Source organism: Sinocyclocheilus anshuiensis, unplaced genomic scaffold (genome assembly GCF_001515605.1).
Source record: "Sinocyclocheilus anshuiensis isolate Anshui unplaced genomic scaffold, SAMN03320099.WGS_v1.1 scaffold1453, whole genome shotgun sequence".
Lineage (NCBI taxonomy): Eukaryota > Metazoa > Chordata > Actinopteri > Cypriniformes > Cyprinidae > Sinocyclocheilus > Sinocyclocheilus anshuiensis.
In genome coordinates, this window is record NW_015549558.1 from 847,898 (window position 1) to 865,968 (window position 18,071).

The 18,071-nt window shown below is 37.2% G+C and overlaps 1 protein-coding gene and 1 long non-coding RNA gene across 2 annotated transcripts in view; one reads left to right on the forward strand and one right to left on the reverse strand.

Annotated features, from left to right (window-relative positions):
* Window positions 1-18,071, forward strand: part of LOC107657047 (uncharacterized) — a 58,623-nt gene that overhangs the window by 10,546 nt on the left and 30,006 nt on the right. The gene's annotated exons all lie outside the window — the stretch shown is intronic.
* Window positions 256-9,019, reverse strand: rnd1a (Rho family GTPase 1a). Its single transcript, XM_016445047.1, has 5 exons — window positions 8,812-9,019; window positions 8,444-8,531; window positions 1,303-1,412; window positions 623-757; window positions 256-540 (listed from the first exon to the last, which is right to left on the reverse strand). The coding sequence occupies exons 1-5, from the start codon at window positions 8,929-8,931 to the stop codon at window positions 295-297; spliced, it is 699 nt and encodes a 232-aa protein (XP_016300533.1). The 5' UTR covers window positions 8,932-9,019; the 3' UTR covers window positions 256-294.

The window sequence follows — 18,071 nt, forward strand, 5'->3', positions numbered from 1 at the left end:
GTTCATGTAAAGCCATATGCTGGTAAAGGGAACTCAATCGATACTAGGATGTGTAATAGCCGAAAACCTTGAACAATGGCAGCAGCTCTTTGTCATAGGGATGAGTGTGTTTGCAGGTGGGGTGTCAGAATGGAAGAACAACAACATAAGTGTAGAGAGAGGGAGGGGTCATGAAAGGTCATGACCTCACCTCCTCTCAAACCCCCCTACCCCCAACCAACACTTTCGAAGAGCGAAAATATATATATATATATATTTTTTTTTTTTCTGGAACTGGAGTGGCACACATGGAGCTCACATGATGGAACAGCTCTTGGTTCTCTCCTTGCTGAAGGAGGAGGTCAGGAGCTCTGCTTTGCTGGGCAGGTGAAGGAGGCGTTTGGACAGCCGGCGAGTGGGGCTTTGCTTTATGGGGGGCTGCAGTTTGTTGAGGCATGTTAGTGCCGCTGAGCGGAACACACTGTGGATGCTCTTCTCCGATGTGAATGCAGAGCACTCTAGGTACACCTCTGCTCCTACCTGTTTTGCCAACAAGGTGCCCTACAAACAGAAAAATAGACAGAATGCAGTCAGAGATGGAAAAAGTGATGCGAGGAGTCTAGAAAGGGTGTGATCGACTGACCTGCTCATGGGAGATGGGCGTCAGTCTCTGATTGGACAGCTCCATCAGTGTGCAAACATCTGTTCTCAGGTCTGTCTTGCAGCCGACTAGGATTATTCGAGTACTGGGGCAGAAATCCATGATTTCGGCTTTCCACTGCAGGGAGAGAGCTGTTAATATACTGCAGAAATAATTTTCTTAATGAGTATTTTTACTTGAGAAGCAACACTTCACCCAAAAGTATTTTGCCCTTACAGTGAAAGTCAGTGGGGTACAAAACAACATTGATTTTCATTGTGGACAAAAAAAGAAATGTTATTTTTGACAAAGGAAAGTAAGTAATATAGGTTTGGAATGACATGAGGGTGAGTAAATGATGACACAATTTTCATTTTTCGTTGAATTATCCCTTTAAGACTTGTTTTGATAGCTTGTATCTTTATTATGAGTCTATTTTGTCTTACTGCACTTTCATTTTTTCATTTGTTTTGAACTTGATTATACTTAAAACAAGTGAAAAAAATCTGCCTGTGCAATGAGACAAAGTACACTAATTAAAGATGCATTTTCTAAAAAGTTTTAATATTTTATGAACTGTTGCTTAAGTAACAATTTTAAGGATTTTTTTTATATTTTAACTGAAAAAAAAGAAAAGAATAAACGTGTAATAGAAAATTAAGAAGTCATAAAATGTCGTTCACCTTTTTCAGAGAGCTTTCGACGGTCTCAGGGCGACTTATATCAAAGCAGAGCAGAACAGCATCTGCATCACTGTAGCAGAGAGGCCTGACATTATCATAATACGGTGAACCTGCAGGAACAACCACATAACAAACATCAATAATGGAAACTTGGTGACAAATAAGATGCTTGTGATAGAGGAGTGAATGCGACTGAATATGGAAGATCAAATGCTACGAGGGGAACTTGGCGATACGGCAGTTATATATACATACGGCAGTTCTCGTAATAGGTGTGCACATGTGTGGGCGAATCTCGGAGATTCCTTTATTGACAGAATGAGTTGCCGAGGAGGTCTTGTCCCGAACCTCATCTCATTCCGTAACTACGGCAACGGCATTGAAGGATGCGCACATAAACACTCTCATACTATGGCTCTATGTCGACAGAAAATAAAGCAAGTCCATTAAAGGGCGCATTTTGCCCAATATTCTTGTTTCTGTGCTTATTAGAGTATCGACTTTCAGTTCAGTTGTTGGGTGTTGTGTGAGCCTGTGAGTCACGTACTACTGCTGTATATGTAGACAGTGACTCAGCTCACTACGTTTAGTCAGAGAATATATGGCTTACCAGCAGAAAGAGAGGAGAGATATGATGAGACAAAACAAAGAATAGACAACCCTGATATCACTATGCACACTAGACAATACAGGTCTCAACAGTAAGGCCATTGTAGCAAATTAATCTGATTTAACAGCTTTAAATATGTCACCATTTTTATTATATGTTATATCTTAATTAAATTATGTATTCAAAACCAATTATATATTTTTATATCTTTTGTAAAGAATGTTTAACATTTTTTTAATTACATTTATTTTTGACAAAAATATTAGATCTACTGTGTGAGGGTTCATGGATCTATTCAGATGTAAAATTCAATGGTAAGACATCTCCCTGTATCTGTTGTATTTGATAGCAATTGCTTTTGACACCTGACTGTACCTACTGTTTGAAAAACAAATTATAAAAACTGTATATTCCTCTTGAATCAAATTTCTAATGATAAGAGCTACAGGAGTGGCTCACACCAGACCCTGTCAAAGGCTCAGTTGCAGCCTCTCATGCCGTCTCCTCTTTGATCTGGAGAGTGTGTGAAGAGATGCCTGAAGCAGCGAGAGCCAGATGAGCAAATTCAATCAAAGCTTCTGTAATTAGTCGTGATTAGAGTGTGTTTGTTCATGTATGCTGATAAGTGATTGCATCTGCACGAGCATCTACCGCTCTGCCAGTGTTCCTCCTGCGTCCCCACTTAACGAGGCTGTGCACAATTAACAAAGCCTAACTAGCTTAATGAGGGAATAGATGGGAGCTGTTTGATTGGCTTCTCCAGCTCTGGGCCCGTATTTATCAAGCTTCTCAAAGTGCTATTTTAGTCTTAAGTGCTGAGAATTCATTAAATTTACTCTTACTTTCAAATTTAAGTATCAAAGCAAGTTATCAAATTTCTTAAAGCTAAGAATCACTCTTACTCTCCCAGTTATTTAAGACAGCTCGAGAGGTCTCTCAAGTGGTTAGGAGTTGCCAGTAGGGGTTTGTGATGGCGCTGAGGAGATCTTTCAGGAGAGGAAGAATGTTCTTGAAATGTTTGATGACGAGCAGTCAAACGGTTACATTTCCTCAGTTATTCAAACAGAAACGAGCAAAGAATATTTACATTACCAAAGTGCGGTGCGTTACGGCTCCGACACGGCCACCGGAGCTGATCACGGCTACTCCCCATCCACGCCGCGGCAAGTTTCTGAAGTGGCTCTCCGCGCTGCATCACTAAAGATAGGCGCCTATATTTTTGACAGACAATAATAATAATAATAATCGTCTTGCTGTCTTTAAATAAATCAGCAACAGGCGATATCTCTGACTATCGTCGATACACGATACTATCATCTACCGGCACAACCCTAAATTGAAGGTTGTGATGACAATTCGTTTCCTTACCATAATGTTTTCTCTTGAAAATTCTTTATTGTCAAATGTGTGTTGAATGTAAACTCCTATTGAGGAATGTAACCATTCAATGTGAATTTATCTGAGAATATTCTTAATTAAGGATATCTATTCAGTGATTGGTCCATGCGTATTTCGTCATCCAAAATCCCCATTTGTGGCACAGCAAAGTGTCGTGAGTCAACTCTAAGACTGACACTTAAGATTTAGTCCTACACTTCGCTTAAATTACGACTGAGATGCTTGATAACTAACTTTTAAGCGCAGCTTTGATCCAAGAAGTTTTTTACACTCAAGTCAATTCTTAGTAGCGTTCTTGAGAGTAATTCTCTTGATAAATACAGGCCCAGATCTTCCATGCAAGATTCCGAGTCAGCTGTTGTGCATGATAAAATGTATTTTCCCTCACAGTTACCCTTTTTACTTCTGGGCCCGTATTCACAAAACATCTTAAGGCTAAAAGTAGCTCATAACTTGCCGATTTAGGAGAAAATCTTAAAAATAATGGGCGTGTCAGTCCTAAATTTAGGACTACATTTTTGTTCTAAGAGTATTTCACAAAGTGTTTTAGCGCTAAAATTAGCTCCTAAATCTGTGAAACATTAGGAGTAGTGAAGAGGAGTCCTCTTCACTACTCTTAAGTCACTAAGACAAAATCGGAACTATCCTAAAATGGCTGTTGCCAGCAATCTACCTCGGAATATAAACATTTTAGAAACGTTTGATGATAATGAGCTTTAGACGACGAGTCAGTGTCGCCGACTTCATCTCTTAAACCGAAAACAGAAAGCACTAGTGTAACAATAATTTATTAAAATGTTAATGCAGTGTACTTGCTGTTTTTCCCTATAACATAATTATTATATTTGTCGGTGCGCTGTGGCAAGCCTTTTTTTGCGTGCGCATGAGCGCTTATTAGGCTATGTAGGCAATTAAAGGCTCATTATTATGATTTATATGGTTTATTAATAAAACCGATTTAGGAGAAAATCTTAAAAATAATGGGCGTGTCAGTCCTAAATTTAGGACTCCTACATTTTTGTTCTAAGAGTATTTCACAAAGTGTTTTAGCGCTAAAATTAGCTCCTAAATCTGTGAAACATTAGGAGTAGTGAAGAGGAGTCCTCTTCACTACTCTTAAGTCACTAAGACAAAATCGGAACTATCCTAAAATGGCTGTTGCCAGCAATCTACCTCGGAATATAAACATTTTAGAAACGTTTGATGATAATGAGCTTTTAAAAAGGTATCGGCTTTGGTTTGGAGGTTATCCCAACTCCAAATTTGTTATTATATCCTTAATATATAGCTGTTCTCCTGTCCAGTTTGGTTTTCTTTTATGTTTGCATGTCTTACTATCAGCCATGATTATTCTACTCTGCTAATAGGGCAGCCCTAATGCATATTGATTAATTGTTTACGAGAAGCATAAGAGGCTGACAATTAGCTGAATATATAGCCTACTGAATATATAGCCTACTTGTTTAATTAGTGACACTTAGCCTGCGTTTTAAAATCTTTATTTGAATGTGGCAACATAATATTGCGCTCTACAATATTTCTATGAATAAATCGCTGACAGAGACTATCAGCCAATCACTGTGTGCATAGTTAGTAAGCATGCTGACATCATCCATAGCAACAGATCAACCCCGCCCTTACTCTTAGCTTAAGACTTCTCTCTATTCCTTAGTAAAAGTTTGTCTCAGCAGCTTAGTGAATAGGTTTTAAGAGAAAACTCTTAGCTAAAAACTTTTACTGCTATTTAGGAGAACTCTTAGTGGTAAGATATAGGCAATTAAAGGCTCATTATTATGATTTATATGGTTTATTAATAAAAGTGCGACTAATAGTCGACTAATGCTTAAAATGAACGACTACTAGTCGAACAGAAAAATCTTTAGTCAAGGGCAGCCCTAATGCATATTGATTAATTGTTTACGAGAAGCATAAGAGGCTGACAATTAGCTGAATATATAGCCTACTGAATATATAGCCTACTTGTTTAATTAGTGACACTTAGCCTGCGTTTTAAAATCTTTATTTGAATGTGGCAACATAATATTGCGCTCTACAATATTTCTATGAATAAATCTTTGACAAAGACTATCAGCCAATCACTGTGTGCATAGTTAGTAAGTATGCTGACATCATCCATAGCAACAAGGTCAACCCCGCCCTTACTCTTAGCTTAAGACTTCTGTCTATTCCTTAGTAAAAGTTTGTCTCAGCAGCTTTGTGAATAGGTTTTAAGAGTAAACTCTTAGCTAAAAACTTTTACTGCTATTTAGGAGAACTCTTAGTGGTAAGATAAAATGTTTTGTGAATACGGGCCCTGATCTGGATTCCGTGTCCAGGGTTAGTTTACGTTTTTCCAGTGTTGTTTCACTGTTCTAGGTCAGTAGGACTGGGAAATTCCATTAGAGTGTTTTTAACATTCCACGATAAGGCAGTGTGTCAAGATAAAATGCACAGCAGGAAATACCTAAACTGTGCATAGACAGGAAGTCCTCCTTGCTTAAGAGTTCATTCACAACCAGATGTCACATGTAAAGTAGATGTTCTGGGCATTTGCTTGGATGTTATGGTTGCTTGTTTTTTGCTTGTTGTTGTTATTAATTGCTGTTGTTTCTATAATTATTCATTTATTATTTGTATTATTTAGATATGAATTTTAATAAAATTTATAATATTATATATAAATATAATATATACTAATAAATTAATTTAGTTAAATTTAATACAAATTATTTTATTATTATTATTATTAGTAGTAGTAGTAGTTCAAAAGCAGAAACAGAACAATAATTATTAATCAACTGTGCATATAAAAATGTGTTGATTCAGCTGCAAAAAAAGTCAGTATATCTCTAATGTGAACAAATTAAAAAGTTCAATTTTGAAACAAAGCCTAAAATAATCTATCTTGCTATCAAAATGTCCTAGTTTCCACAGGTGAAAAATCTTAATTACCTCACATTGTGAGGTTTTGGAGCAAACAACAGAAATAGTGAAAAACCAAATGACCTCCCTTATCAAGCACCTATTAGAGAAAAACAATATCCCATCGACTCATCCTAGCAAGTAGGCACTCAGTCAAGCAGTCAGGCATGACAGTTAACATAGATTCAGACTCATCAGGCATCACTGACTGATACGTTACACAACGTGCTACGCAACATGACCTTGAAGAACCCAGCTTTCACTCGGCATGCAATATGACAGCAGCTATGGGATTTAAAAATATTAAACCTACACGCTCTTGCAAAAATTTATCTAGGGTGGAATATCAGTTTAAGGGCATTTGGAAAGGGCATGTTATACAAAATAAATAAATAAAACATCCATCCAAAACAAGTAAGACAGAGTTTTCTAGCGATTTAGATTTAGGCTGAAGGAAAGCTGGGATGGTTTAGTACAAAACTGGTATGAGAACAGTAATAATTTTCAGGAGAGAAACCTAAAACCTATTTAAAGGGATAGTTCACCCCCAAAAAATTACGGATTCAACTTCAATGTTTTTTTGAACTCTCATTGTTTGAACTGTTTTTGTCTATACATTCTTCATATATATATATATATATATATATATATATATTCTTCATTCGGGGAAGTATGAACTGTATCACAAATCTAATTTATATATATATATATAGAGAGAGAGAGAGAGAGAGAATTTTTTTTCCCCATACAAGTCTGAAACCACATGAGGAGTAGTTTTGGGTGAACTATCCATTTAAGAGTTGTTGTTTACCCTTAAAGCTCCATGAATCCAAACATATAAGAACATTCCATGTTTTTTTACTAGATAAGAAAGTAAGAGCTTCAGCTATCAGTCATTGAACCACAGCTTTGTACTACTAGCCTAATCTTACTAAGACTCTTAATTAGATACATGTGCAAACACACAGACTAAACATTCCTTGACCAAATGAATCTGATAGACAAAACCACAGGCCCTGGAACAGGAGCTGATCTGTGTAAGCCTACTTCAAAAAAGAGACACAGTATCTCTTAAAAGCCACCTACGTAATTGAAAAGGCTTTGTATGTCACAATTTGAGAAAATTACAAAACATGCCAAAACCTTGTGCTGTCCTACACGGCCCTGATTATTTTATTAACTAGTTGTCTGATCCAGAGGCAGACAGAAGGTAAAGATGGCACGCCGCCAGCATCTGACGCTTGAGGATCAGTCTCAGGTGTTGCAGCTGCCAGACCCTCTCACCCACTTACTGCAGCCTCACACATGCCAGCTTGTGTTCCCTGACTCAGGGCTCAGGCGCTTATGGTGTGTCTTTCCTGTAACGTCTGACTGACCTACTAGCCCAGTAACAGTCAACACAACAGCCGAGAATGGACAAAAGATAATGCATGCGGATGCAGAAAGTGAAAATCTGAAAACTGTAATGCAACATATGATGCATTGAAGATGCAATTAACATATCACAGAACAAAACAAGGCAATAAACAGTCGATCAGTGACACAGGTTATTACAATGAGTGTATATTTGATATATATGAGTTATGTTATTATTTTTACATTGTACAAAATTTGAGCTATTACTGCTCTGATGAACATTTACATTCCACTTCACAGTGAAGCTGTTTGTTGATGTTTGTTTTATTCATTTTCGTCCATAAACAGGGTCCAAAACAAAGCTGGACATTTAATTTACATTCACTGTATGCAAGAAACCGAATAAAACAAGCATGAACAGCTTTACTGTGAAGTGGAAGCAAGTAGTAAACAAACCACATGTATTCAGGCCGAAATAGGCAATTAAAACTTCTAGTAATATTGGGATGAATAAAAGCCAATTAAATGTTGGTCAGAGGCTGAGTAGTTGTACCTCTGATTTTGTACAATGTAAAATTAATAGTGTCATAACTCATATTGTATGAAAAAAAAACACTGGGACATTAAAAAAAAAATATATATATATATTGTGTGTGTTCACAGAAGAAAGTCATACAAGTTACTTAGGAACGAGTAAATGATGACAGAATTGTAATTTCTGGGTCCATTTAATGATATTTACAGACAGTGCTGTCATATATGTAAAACTGTATTAATTAGCTAAAATTACTGAGTGCAAATGTGTAAAGCAGTATCACCGCTGTCCAGCTGTTAGTCGGTCAGTCTCTCTCTCACCTGACGTGTCCCATAAACTAAGCTCCACGCGCTGCTCCTCTAATTCCAGTCCAGCTGTGTAGTTCTCAAACACCGTTGGGACGTATGTCTGTGTGGGGGGAACGAAATAAAAGCCGTTATTTAATGACTTAATTATTTAACCTTTCTCGATTTTTACCCAGAGCGTCAACACGTGCACAACAACTCACATGAGAAGATGCATGATGTATTACCTTGATGTATGATGTATGAATATACTATTACGCAGTGCTTAATAGTCACAGTATATGGTTGCATAATGACATAAACAAGCATCCAAGTGTCTTAGCGAACATACACATCAATAGCCGCTCAGTGAATACGTGAGAGAGAGAGAGAGGAGGACATACCTCAGGATAACAGTCTTTGGCCAAGACTTGCAACATTGCGGTTTTCCCGCACTGCACGTCTCCTACTAAAACCAGTTTACAACGCATTACCAAAGGCTGGCTGATTCTTCTCTCCTTCATTGTAAATAAGAGGGTCCTGTGCGCGATGGCTCTCTCGTATGACGGCCCTGGGCAGTTTGTTCAGACCGCATTGGGGTTTGGACTAAATCTTCACGAAAGCGAGAAATACGGCAGTGCGGCAATTTATACAGCTCTGTTATCCAATCAACGCCGCGCTCTCCTGCTCGCGCTCGAGTTCCACTGCCCCCGAAACGCGCCCACCCAGCTGGAGTCTGCACATTGATTTAGCCGATATATATCTTACATCTAGCGATGGTAAACAAACCTTTATGGGGGTTTTGAGAAAAAAAAGAAAGTTTCCACGGAAGGTGTTAAAAATGAAACCACCGTATATATAGTAGCATAAAAGTTGAGAAAAACAATCCGTATAAAAGAAATCGTCTCAAATTCTAAGCTACTGTAAATACAAAATTTGCTCCACAAAATAATGATGCATGTTGCTCATTAATATTGATATTATGTGATCTTAGTATTACCCAATCAGTTATATGATGAAAAATACCTTCAACAATAACATGAACGCTGTAGTGTAAAGTGTGACCAAAATGTCTTTACACTGTTTGGGTTTGTGGAAAAATTTCTCACAAGTAGATTCTGACCTTTTAAAATGTTGCATTTTTGGGTTAGTTGTAACATTGTTGTTTTTTTTTTGTTTTTTGTCACGTTTTGTTGTAAATTTTAATGAACAAAACAAGCTAAACAACCATTTTATTTGCCTGTGAAGTGTTCATAATGACCATGACCAAATAATTCTGAGGACATTTTAAATGAATTAATTCAAGCAAGTAAAAATGTTACAATTGACCCTGAACATGGCATTAAAGAATGTTTGATTTGTGGTATTATTTGTGGGGTGGGTGGGGGGTTAATAAAGGCCTTCTGAAGTGAAGTGATGCATTTGTGTAAGAATAATATCCATATTTAAAACTTTATAAATGGTAATCTCTAGCTTACGCTAACAGTCATACACGTGTTCACAAGAGAGTGGCGTTCAAGCGGATGACTTGGGATGAAGGCATAGCGTAAGCGCCGGTGAGAATATGCTAGTCTCGTTAGAATCAAGTTTTGTTTACAGCAAAGGAAAACCAGTCTCCTTTTGGCTTGTATCGAAATCCTCTGACATTTTTCTTTTTTGTTTTGCTCTCTCCTCTGTGCTTCCACGTTCGCCACTTCTCACCAGAGCTTACGCTACGCCTACGTCCTACGTCATCCGCTGGAATGCCACTCTCTCATGGATGCGTGTATGACAGTTAGCGGAAGCTAGAGATTATGGTTTAATCATTTTAAATATGGATATTTTTCTTACACAAATCGCTTTGCTTCAGAAGGCCTTTATTAACCACCCGGAGCCGTGTGGAGCACTTTTTATGATGGATGGACACGTTTTTTGGGCTTCAAAATCTTGACCGCCATTCATTGCCATTATAAAGCTTGGAAGAGCCAGGACATTTTTTAATATAACTCTGATTATATTCGTCTGAAAGAAGAAAGTCATATACCCCTATGGCTTGACGGTGAGTAAATCATGGGGTAATTTTCATTTTTGGGTGAACTATCCCTTTACTAAAAGATTTTCACTAAATTTGAACTATTCACTCACATTCACAGCTGTCTCATACACGAAGTCTTCAAAGTGGGTCACATCACTGTAGCATGTTGCTGATTTGATCATCTGGCAATGTTACAACTGACCTCACACTCTCCCCTAGTGTGAGGGCCCGTATTCACCTACTCCTCCGACTCGATGACCAAAACTGATGGATAAAAGACCACTCTTCAGTTGAGCTTTATTGAGCGTGAGTTGTGTAAAAGACTGATAACCTCTGACACATTATTGACTGCGTGTTGAGTAACAGTTTGACTCTTTGTCCTGGTATTTCCTTGTTTGTTTGGCTCTGACAAATGAGAGCATAATCGAATGAGTGCAAAGCTGCATACCCAATAAATCTATAAACCGATCACATTGTTTGTGAGTTGTGGATGTGTCTGACTGTAATTAAAGCCCATCTCCTGCACATAGATGCTAATTACATGATACGAAGATTGTAACTGGCTATAATGCTATATTTGGTTCGCTCAGGGCAGTGTTTCAGAGAATGTGTTCACACAGACTGTTCCATTTATTTTAAGACCCTTTGTGCTAAAGCCCCTAGGAGTGAAATGATTATGTAACTATCTCTGGTTCCTTCGTTAGCTCAACCCTCCCTCTTTTGGTCTGTCTCTCTCTGCTTATAAAACAAATCATATATTTAGACTAACAGACAAGGGTACAAATAGTCATAAAAGCAAAAAGAACCTTGGGGAGTAAAGTGTTGACTATGAATGGATTAGTTTTAAACCACCTATAAAAATAGTATGTTCTAGTTTAATAGTACAGCTTTTCAATTTACCTTCCCATCAGGCTTTTTCCATAAATGTAATTTCTGAACGTGTTCCACTCTGCAAAAGCACAGTATGGCGGCATGTTTACAAAAGAGTTCTAATGTGGTGGCCTAGGCCAGACAGAGACAGATGGTCTGGTCTTCCCCAAACTGAGACAGGAAACACACCAATGACATCTTAGCTGGGGAGAAGCATATCCTGCAAGCTGGAGGAAAATGACTGTTCTTAGACGGTCTCATATCCACAGACGTGTCTGTTTAGTAGTAATGCTTAAAGGGGTCATATGATGCGATTTCAATTTTGCCTTTCTCTTTGGAGTGTTACAAGCTCTTGGTGTATAAAGAAGATCTGTAAAGTTGCAAAGACTAAAGTCTCAAATCCAAAGAGATATTCTTTATAAAAGTTGTCAACCACGCCTACCTAAAATGGCTCGTTCTAACACGCCCCCACATATCTACGTCACTATGTGGGAAGATTTGCATAACGCCGCCCAAATGTTTACGCAAAGAAAGAAGGTGTAACTTTTATTCTTGCTGTAGTAGTGTTGTTGCCGCCCCCGCCATGTCGTGAAGGTGCTGTGTGTTTCGTTGTGAAAGCGAAACTACTTTTGCCGGCCGCCGCTCACTCAAGCCAACCTCCGCTCACTCTAGGCCGCCGGTCGCCACTTTTGGACTCTTTTTGCTTGTAAACGGTGCTTGATCTGTGCACATATCTCTCCTGATTCAGGTGAGAGAGCTTTTTTCACTGGAGAAAGCAATATTATGGATGATGGTCTTGTATTTTTGCCAGATGCAGTGGTTTGAAGTTAAAAACGTCTTAATCATGATTTGTTTATTACAAACAAGCTTTTTACTTAAGATGCTAATTGATGGACTGGAGTCATCTGGGTTACTTGTGGAATATTGTGATGTTTTTATCAGCTGATATTGAATCAATTTTTGCAAAAATAAGGTAATTGAAAGGTCATGATCATAGTAATTCAAGATCTGGTCCTCCATTTCATCCATTTATTGTCATTCATCTCACATAATGCCCTGTCTTTTTCTCTCTTAGTTTCTCTCCCTCTCTCTTACTCTTTCTCTGGCAGTCAGGTTGAATTGTAATGTGTTGCATAATATTCCCAGGTCCTTGACTACATATTATTTCGCCCTGGGAGAGATTCACATTGTCGCAGAATAAAATGCTGTCATTTCATACAGAAAATTGTATTTCTAGCTTACTGAACCTCCAGGGCTATGGAGAAAAAAAGAAGTGGTGAGAATATAGAACAAGGTGTTTGACAATCGTGTGATACAAGAGTTTGTGCCCAGATTGATTATTGATATTTTGTAGCAGTGTCAATATAGTAAAGTGATAATATAGTAAAATTATGCTCATTATAATGAATGTAATGTATGCAGTGTTGCATGTGCTTATTGAGGCTGCTTGCTGTATTCTGGTTGGATAATATTTGAAAGGCCATGATATCATCACCCCCGACATCGACACACAACTGTAGTTTGCTTCACTGACCCAGTGCACTACTTCTGATGTGGACGGGGTACATTTGTAATCAGTATGAGTGCATATAGTTTACTCCTACTCTGTAATACTCCAAACATCACGCAATGATGTGCATACAAGCAAGACATCTTACATTCGTAATATTTTAAGATTATTTCAGTACATCTAAAGTCATCTTAAAGTTTCCATTATAGAGATCTGAGATTATGTAATTTTCTGAAAGAGAAATTCAAATGATTACCTTTACTCTTATATACTTCACTTTTAATCATGCATGTCAGATCTCAACAATAAGGACTTTTTCTTCTGCTGGCACAGTCGGGCCAGTTCAGATTTTTACTAGTCCTGCCATCATTTTCATTGGCTCCATCCATTTTTTTTCCAGTGATGTCGTTTTTACAGAACTGGTGAAACAGTAGCCTAATATTTAGAGTGATCCTGTCTTAAGAAACAATCTATGAAGTGTTTGTCATCTGTCGCACTAAGAGAGACTCTTCCAGTCATGCATGAGTAACAAAGCCTGCGTTTTAAGGGTAATGCTGACCTCAGGTGGTTGATGCTGGTAAGTTTTTTTTGTTGTTTGTTTTTTTTTTGTTTTTGTTTTTTAACCTGAGGAAAAAAAAATGGAGTAGAAACAAATTTCACTGTAAAATTGCAAATGGCAAACACGTTCAATTAAAGCGACATTTTGTAGTAAAACTGAATTATTATTTTCTTTTTCTATTTAGTACATACTCCAATAATAAAACATACTCCAATAATCTTACACTGTAAGACTGTATGGAACATCAATCAATCAATCAGTAAATACATAGTAAATTACAGCATACAGATATATACAGACAAGTAACTCATAAATATTATTAAACAGGTATATAGATTGCTTAACATTAGTTAAAATACAAATTTCATATACAGTATGTGAATATTTTCAGATCCAGTCTTAAAACATATACAAAGGTATTTATTTATATATATATATTTTAAGTATATTTATTTTTTAAAGTACAATGAACACTGAAATACAATGAAAATCTGAAATAATTTGTTTATGTCTTTATATTGTGTTGTACTTTTAGTGTTGTTTGATTTGTTTTTGTTTTTTGCCTACATGGCAAAACTTGAATTTTGAATGAATTTAAAGTGAAGGCAGTTCTTTTTTAAGCAACAAAATTGACTATTATATAACAGGTCAAAATAGTTTTCCTATTTGTGCTGTTTTTCCATAGGACATTTCAAGAAAGCTGGTATGTGGATATGCAAATTTAAAGTCTAAGACAAATGAAAAGTGTGTTTGTGGTTAGCCAGATGCACAGTGCAGTTTCAGGAAGATAACATCCGAAAATTGCCAGAAACAGTTGCGTTTGATCCAAAGGCGATTAGTTGAACTGATAGGTAAGCGGTTTAGAAAATGCTTAGATATATGTGTCAGTTGTAAATCTCACTGGCTCACGGGCTGTGAACGAGTATTTGAAAGGAATCTGCGGTGTGTCTCGGGATCGTATTTCGCCACAGTATAGAGGCCCGTCGTACAGTTGAAGAGCTTTACCCTGCTAGGCGGCAATATATATTATCACTCCAATGTGCCTTTGTTTCCTTCACCACTGAATTAATTTGGGTTAGTGTGTAACTATAATAAAACGGAAACATTAATACATGCTTTTTTGTCAATTTTAACTGTTCGAATAAAAGAGAGAAGAGCAAGTGCTGAGCGCACACTCGGGGCGGGAGCTCTCCGTGGTCCTGATTTTATGCCCCAAATATTGGCTCGTCGTTTGACAGCTTGTCACATTTCTTTAAAGGTGATGCGTGTTCTTTTATATTCAAATATTTTCTCATACCCCAGCTTAATTTGTATAAACCAAAAGTAGGCTGATTCCCCTCGAAAGTGTAAAAACTGACTGTGTTTATTTTATTAAACCAGTATTCGGATGGATCAGTTTAGCATTCTCTCTTTATGTTTAACAGTCTCTTTGCGTAACGTTTGAAATAGTTTCAATTTGCGTGACTGGCGAATGTTTAATTGATTAATTGTTCAACTTAATTATGTACTTAATTGAATACTTGATACCCGAGGCCTTTGACTGATTTTGCCAATGACAAGAAGAAATGTTTATTCGTTCATTTGTATTTTATGCATTTAAGAATGGTAAATTATTTCTTACAGTAAAATTAAGTAGAATATAAATAACAGCATACCAAAATTAAAACCACACTTTATACTTAGTACGTTTTAAAGTTGTATTATATACTAGGCCAGTACGATGCTTCGCTCCATAGTTTCTACATTGAAACACGGCCCAGTCTGACAAGGCTCAAATAATGGTGTGAGTTTGGGGCGGGACTACCGTTGCCAGATGGGAGTGTTTAAGACACCAGTTTGAAACGGTCATTATTTTTGCGATTCCTTTTATAGTGAAGTTAGTGGCGCACGTTTTGACGCACTTCAGCTTTCAGGGATAATATCAGTCAGATTTGACCAAGGCAAAATGGACACAACAAAAGACTATAAAATACCTTTATTTAATGCCAAGTGCAATTGCGTGGCACTTTGTATTTTATTTTGTTGCCATTTTTTCCTCAATTTTGATGCATCTGCTTTAATGAGCCATTTAAAAAGCGATTTCTAGTAATTACGTGACACTTTTTTTTATTACTGTAGTTGTTTATTAAACTGTGTAGGCCTTTAATGCCCCGCTGTAACCACAGCACAGCAACAATGCAGTCATTTAGATCACAGTTTGAGAGAAAAAAAACAGACAACCGAACAAATGTGATTATCCATGTTTATTTATAGAAGTTACACCACAATAATCTTAACAGTATAGGTCTATGTTTAGCTGAAAGCTGTTACTTACCTGTGTAGAGCTCTATCATCTGTATATGTGCAATATTTATGTCGATGTAGAGGTTTATGCAAAATATCTATTAGATATTTAGTGAGTTTCCTCTAGCATATCTTGGACTTTAAAAGACAAAATTGGCATCTTCCTTAACCTCAAATAATAGGCCTAGCCCTGCGGATGTGTAAAATAATTGGAAATTGGGTTAATTAATCCTCCGATCACATTTTACCCCGATCTCATTAGAAAACGTAACTATTTCACGAGTTAGCAATTTCTTATTAATTCGTACGATTTTTAGAAAAGAAAAGAAAAAAACTAAGCATGAAGGTCCAACCCTAAACCCAACCCTTAATGGTTAAAAAGTACAAATGAGATCGTACTAATTTGCCACCATTTCGCCAAAACGTAAAATATGTAGGAATTGCCAAAAGAGTGTTGCATTTTACACATTATTAGTCCAGCAGTTGTTAACAGAGTATAACGTCGCCTTATTTAAAATGAATGTAATTTGACTAAGTATTTAGCCTAGTGATGTAATGATGTGCAGTTCGGTGGTGGTGATGCATAAGAATAATAGATTTTTCAAGATTTTAATCGTTCAATCGTGTTAAATATAAGGTGATGTCATTTGATCAGTTGATTGTTGAAAAAAACAATTTTAACTACTTCTGACATTTTAATCACTCTAAAAATGTATGTAGCTTCAGATTTGAATTTAACAGTGCTTTTTAGCTGATCATTCCAGATGTTGCATAGACAGGTGTATGTTTTTTTTCCATTGACAGGTTTTGTTGAAGGTAAATGCAGCGCCATTTTTGTTCTTATATTTTACCAGTCGCACACTCTAAAAAATGCTGGGTTGTTTCAACCCAACTTTGGGTCAAATATGGACTAACCCAACTGTTGGGTTAAATTTTTACATTAAAATTTTAACCCAAAAGTCAGGTTAGTCCAAATTTGACCCAAAGTTGGGTTGAAATAACCCAGCATTTTTTAGAGTGCACATTATTAAATTAGATAACCGTTTTTGAGCAGTGGAGTATGAATTCAAAATTAGGTTTCAGTTATGTTGAGGCAAAAGGACCATTTCCAAAGCATCTTAAAGATCCAATAACGCGAACAATTTTAGATGGCCTGTTCGAGATATTTTTATATACCGTATAGCCTACGTATTTCTACAATTTTGAGTCACCGGTTTCTTTTTCTTATGAATAAGAACGGTATTCTTTTAAGTAGTTTAAGACCGAACAGAGTACAGTGTGGAAGTGTGACGATGTAATTATCAGTACAGCATTTTATTCCTCAATTGTGCTGATTGGCAAGACAACATTGATAATGTGCCCAATAGATGGCGCCCTCACACAGTAGCCTGACATCAAACTAAATTCACGTCACTTTGCAGCTGAAGCAAATCTGTTTGGATGAGAGCATGTAAATGGTTCAGACTATCTACAGCTGTGAAATGTGCGATTTTATTTTGTACAGTGTCCAACATTGTCGACTGAAGGGTTAAACTATCCACATAGAGTGACAGTGGCCTCAAACATAGAGTCTAGTAAAACGCTCTAAACGTGAAGTCCAGAACAATCCAACATTTTTTTTCTGCTCACTGTAGCCCCCTCCTCCCCCCTTTTTAAATCTCTGTGCACTAGGATCCATTTTCCAATTAATCTACGCAGTCGCAATCAGGCCTCAAACGTCTGTTACTTAATTTACTTGGAAATTCCATTGACATTTCGGAAAACTGACTGGCTAACCACTAACTTTTCTTCACACTGCTGTAGGTGCTCGTTCTAAATCTATTATTAATAAGTTATAATAATAAATTAGATTTATTGGTTACACTGGTCACACAGAAGGATGTTCTGAACGCGAACGCTTTCCCCTCTTTAGTGCCTTGATTTCTGAGCTGAGCAGTTGGCTAACTGTTGGCTAACTTGAGAAAACTGGTTGCTGGAGACGTTCTTCTCTTGGCATTCACCGCGTGCCTTAATTGTATGGACATTAAATCAAGGTCCGCTGTGAACACGCAGAGCGAGAACTCCGAGAACAAACGAACGAACGGCAGCAACCCAATGGTCATGAGCAAAACCCTTCGAGCCTCATTTGACACTCAAATTTCGCGCCTTGACTTGCACATGAAACCTAACCGAGCTTCCGAGAGAGAAAGGTATATAACATTTGAACACTTTCACTACAACACTGCTTTGGCAAATGCATTGAATGCGAGCTAACCATACGAGGCGACCTTCTTAACACCTTTCCATCCACCACTTTAGTCTTCAGCGGTGTTGTCCATATCTGATATGGTTGTTAATGCAGTTTAAAGACAGATTAATAACGTGCGCCATGTCTAAGCTTACACAATGGAAAAATAAATCGATACAGCGCAATTACTCTTGCGCTCAA

Excerpts from the sequence above, each read along its gene's own strand:
- rnd1a (XM_016445047.1), bottom strand. The coding sequence starts at position 8,931 with ATGAAGGAGAGAAGAATCAGCCAGCCTTTGGTAATGCGTTGTAAACTG. Across the intron at positions 8,532-8,811 it reads CCAAAGACTGTTATCCTGAG|ACATACGTCCCAACGGTGTT; the intron begins GTATGTCCTCCT and ends CCCCCCACACAG. Across the intron at positions 541-622 it reads CGCCCATCTCCCATGAGCAG|GGCACCTTGTTGGCAAAACA; the intron begins GTCAGTCGATCA and ends TTCTGTTTGTAG.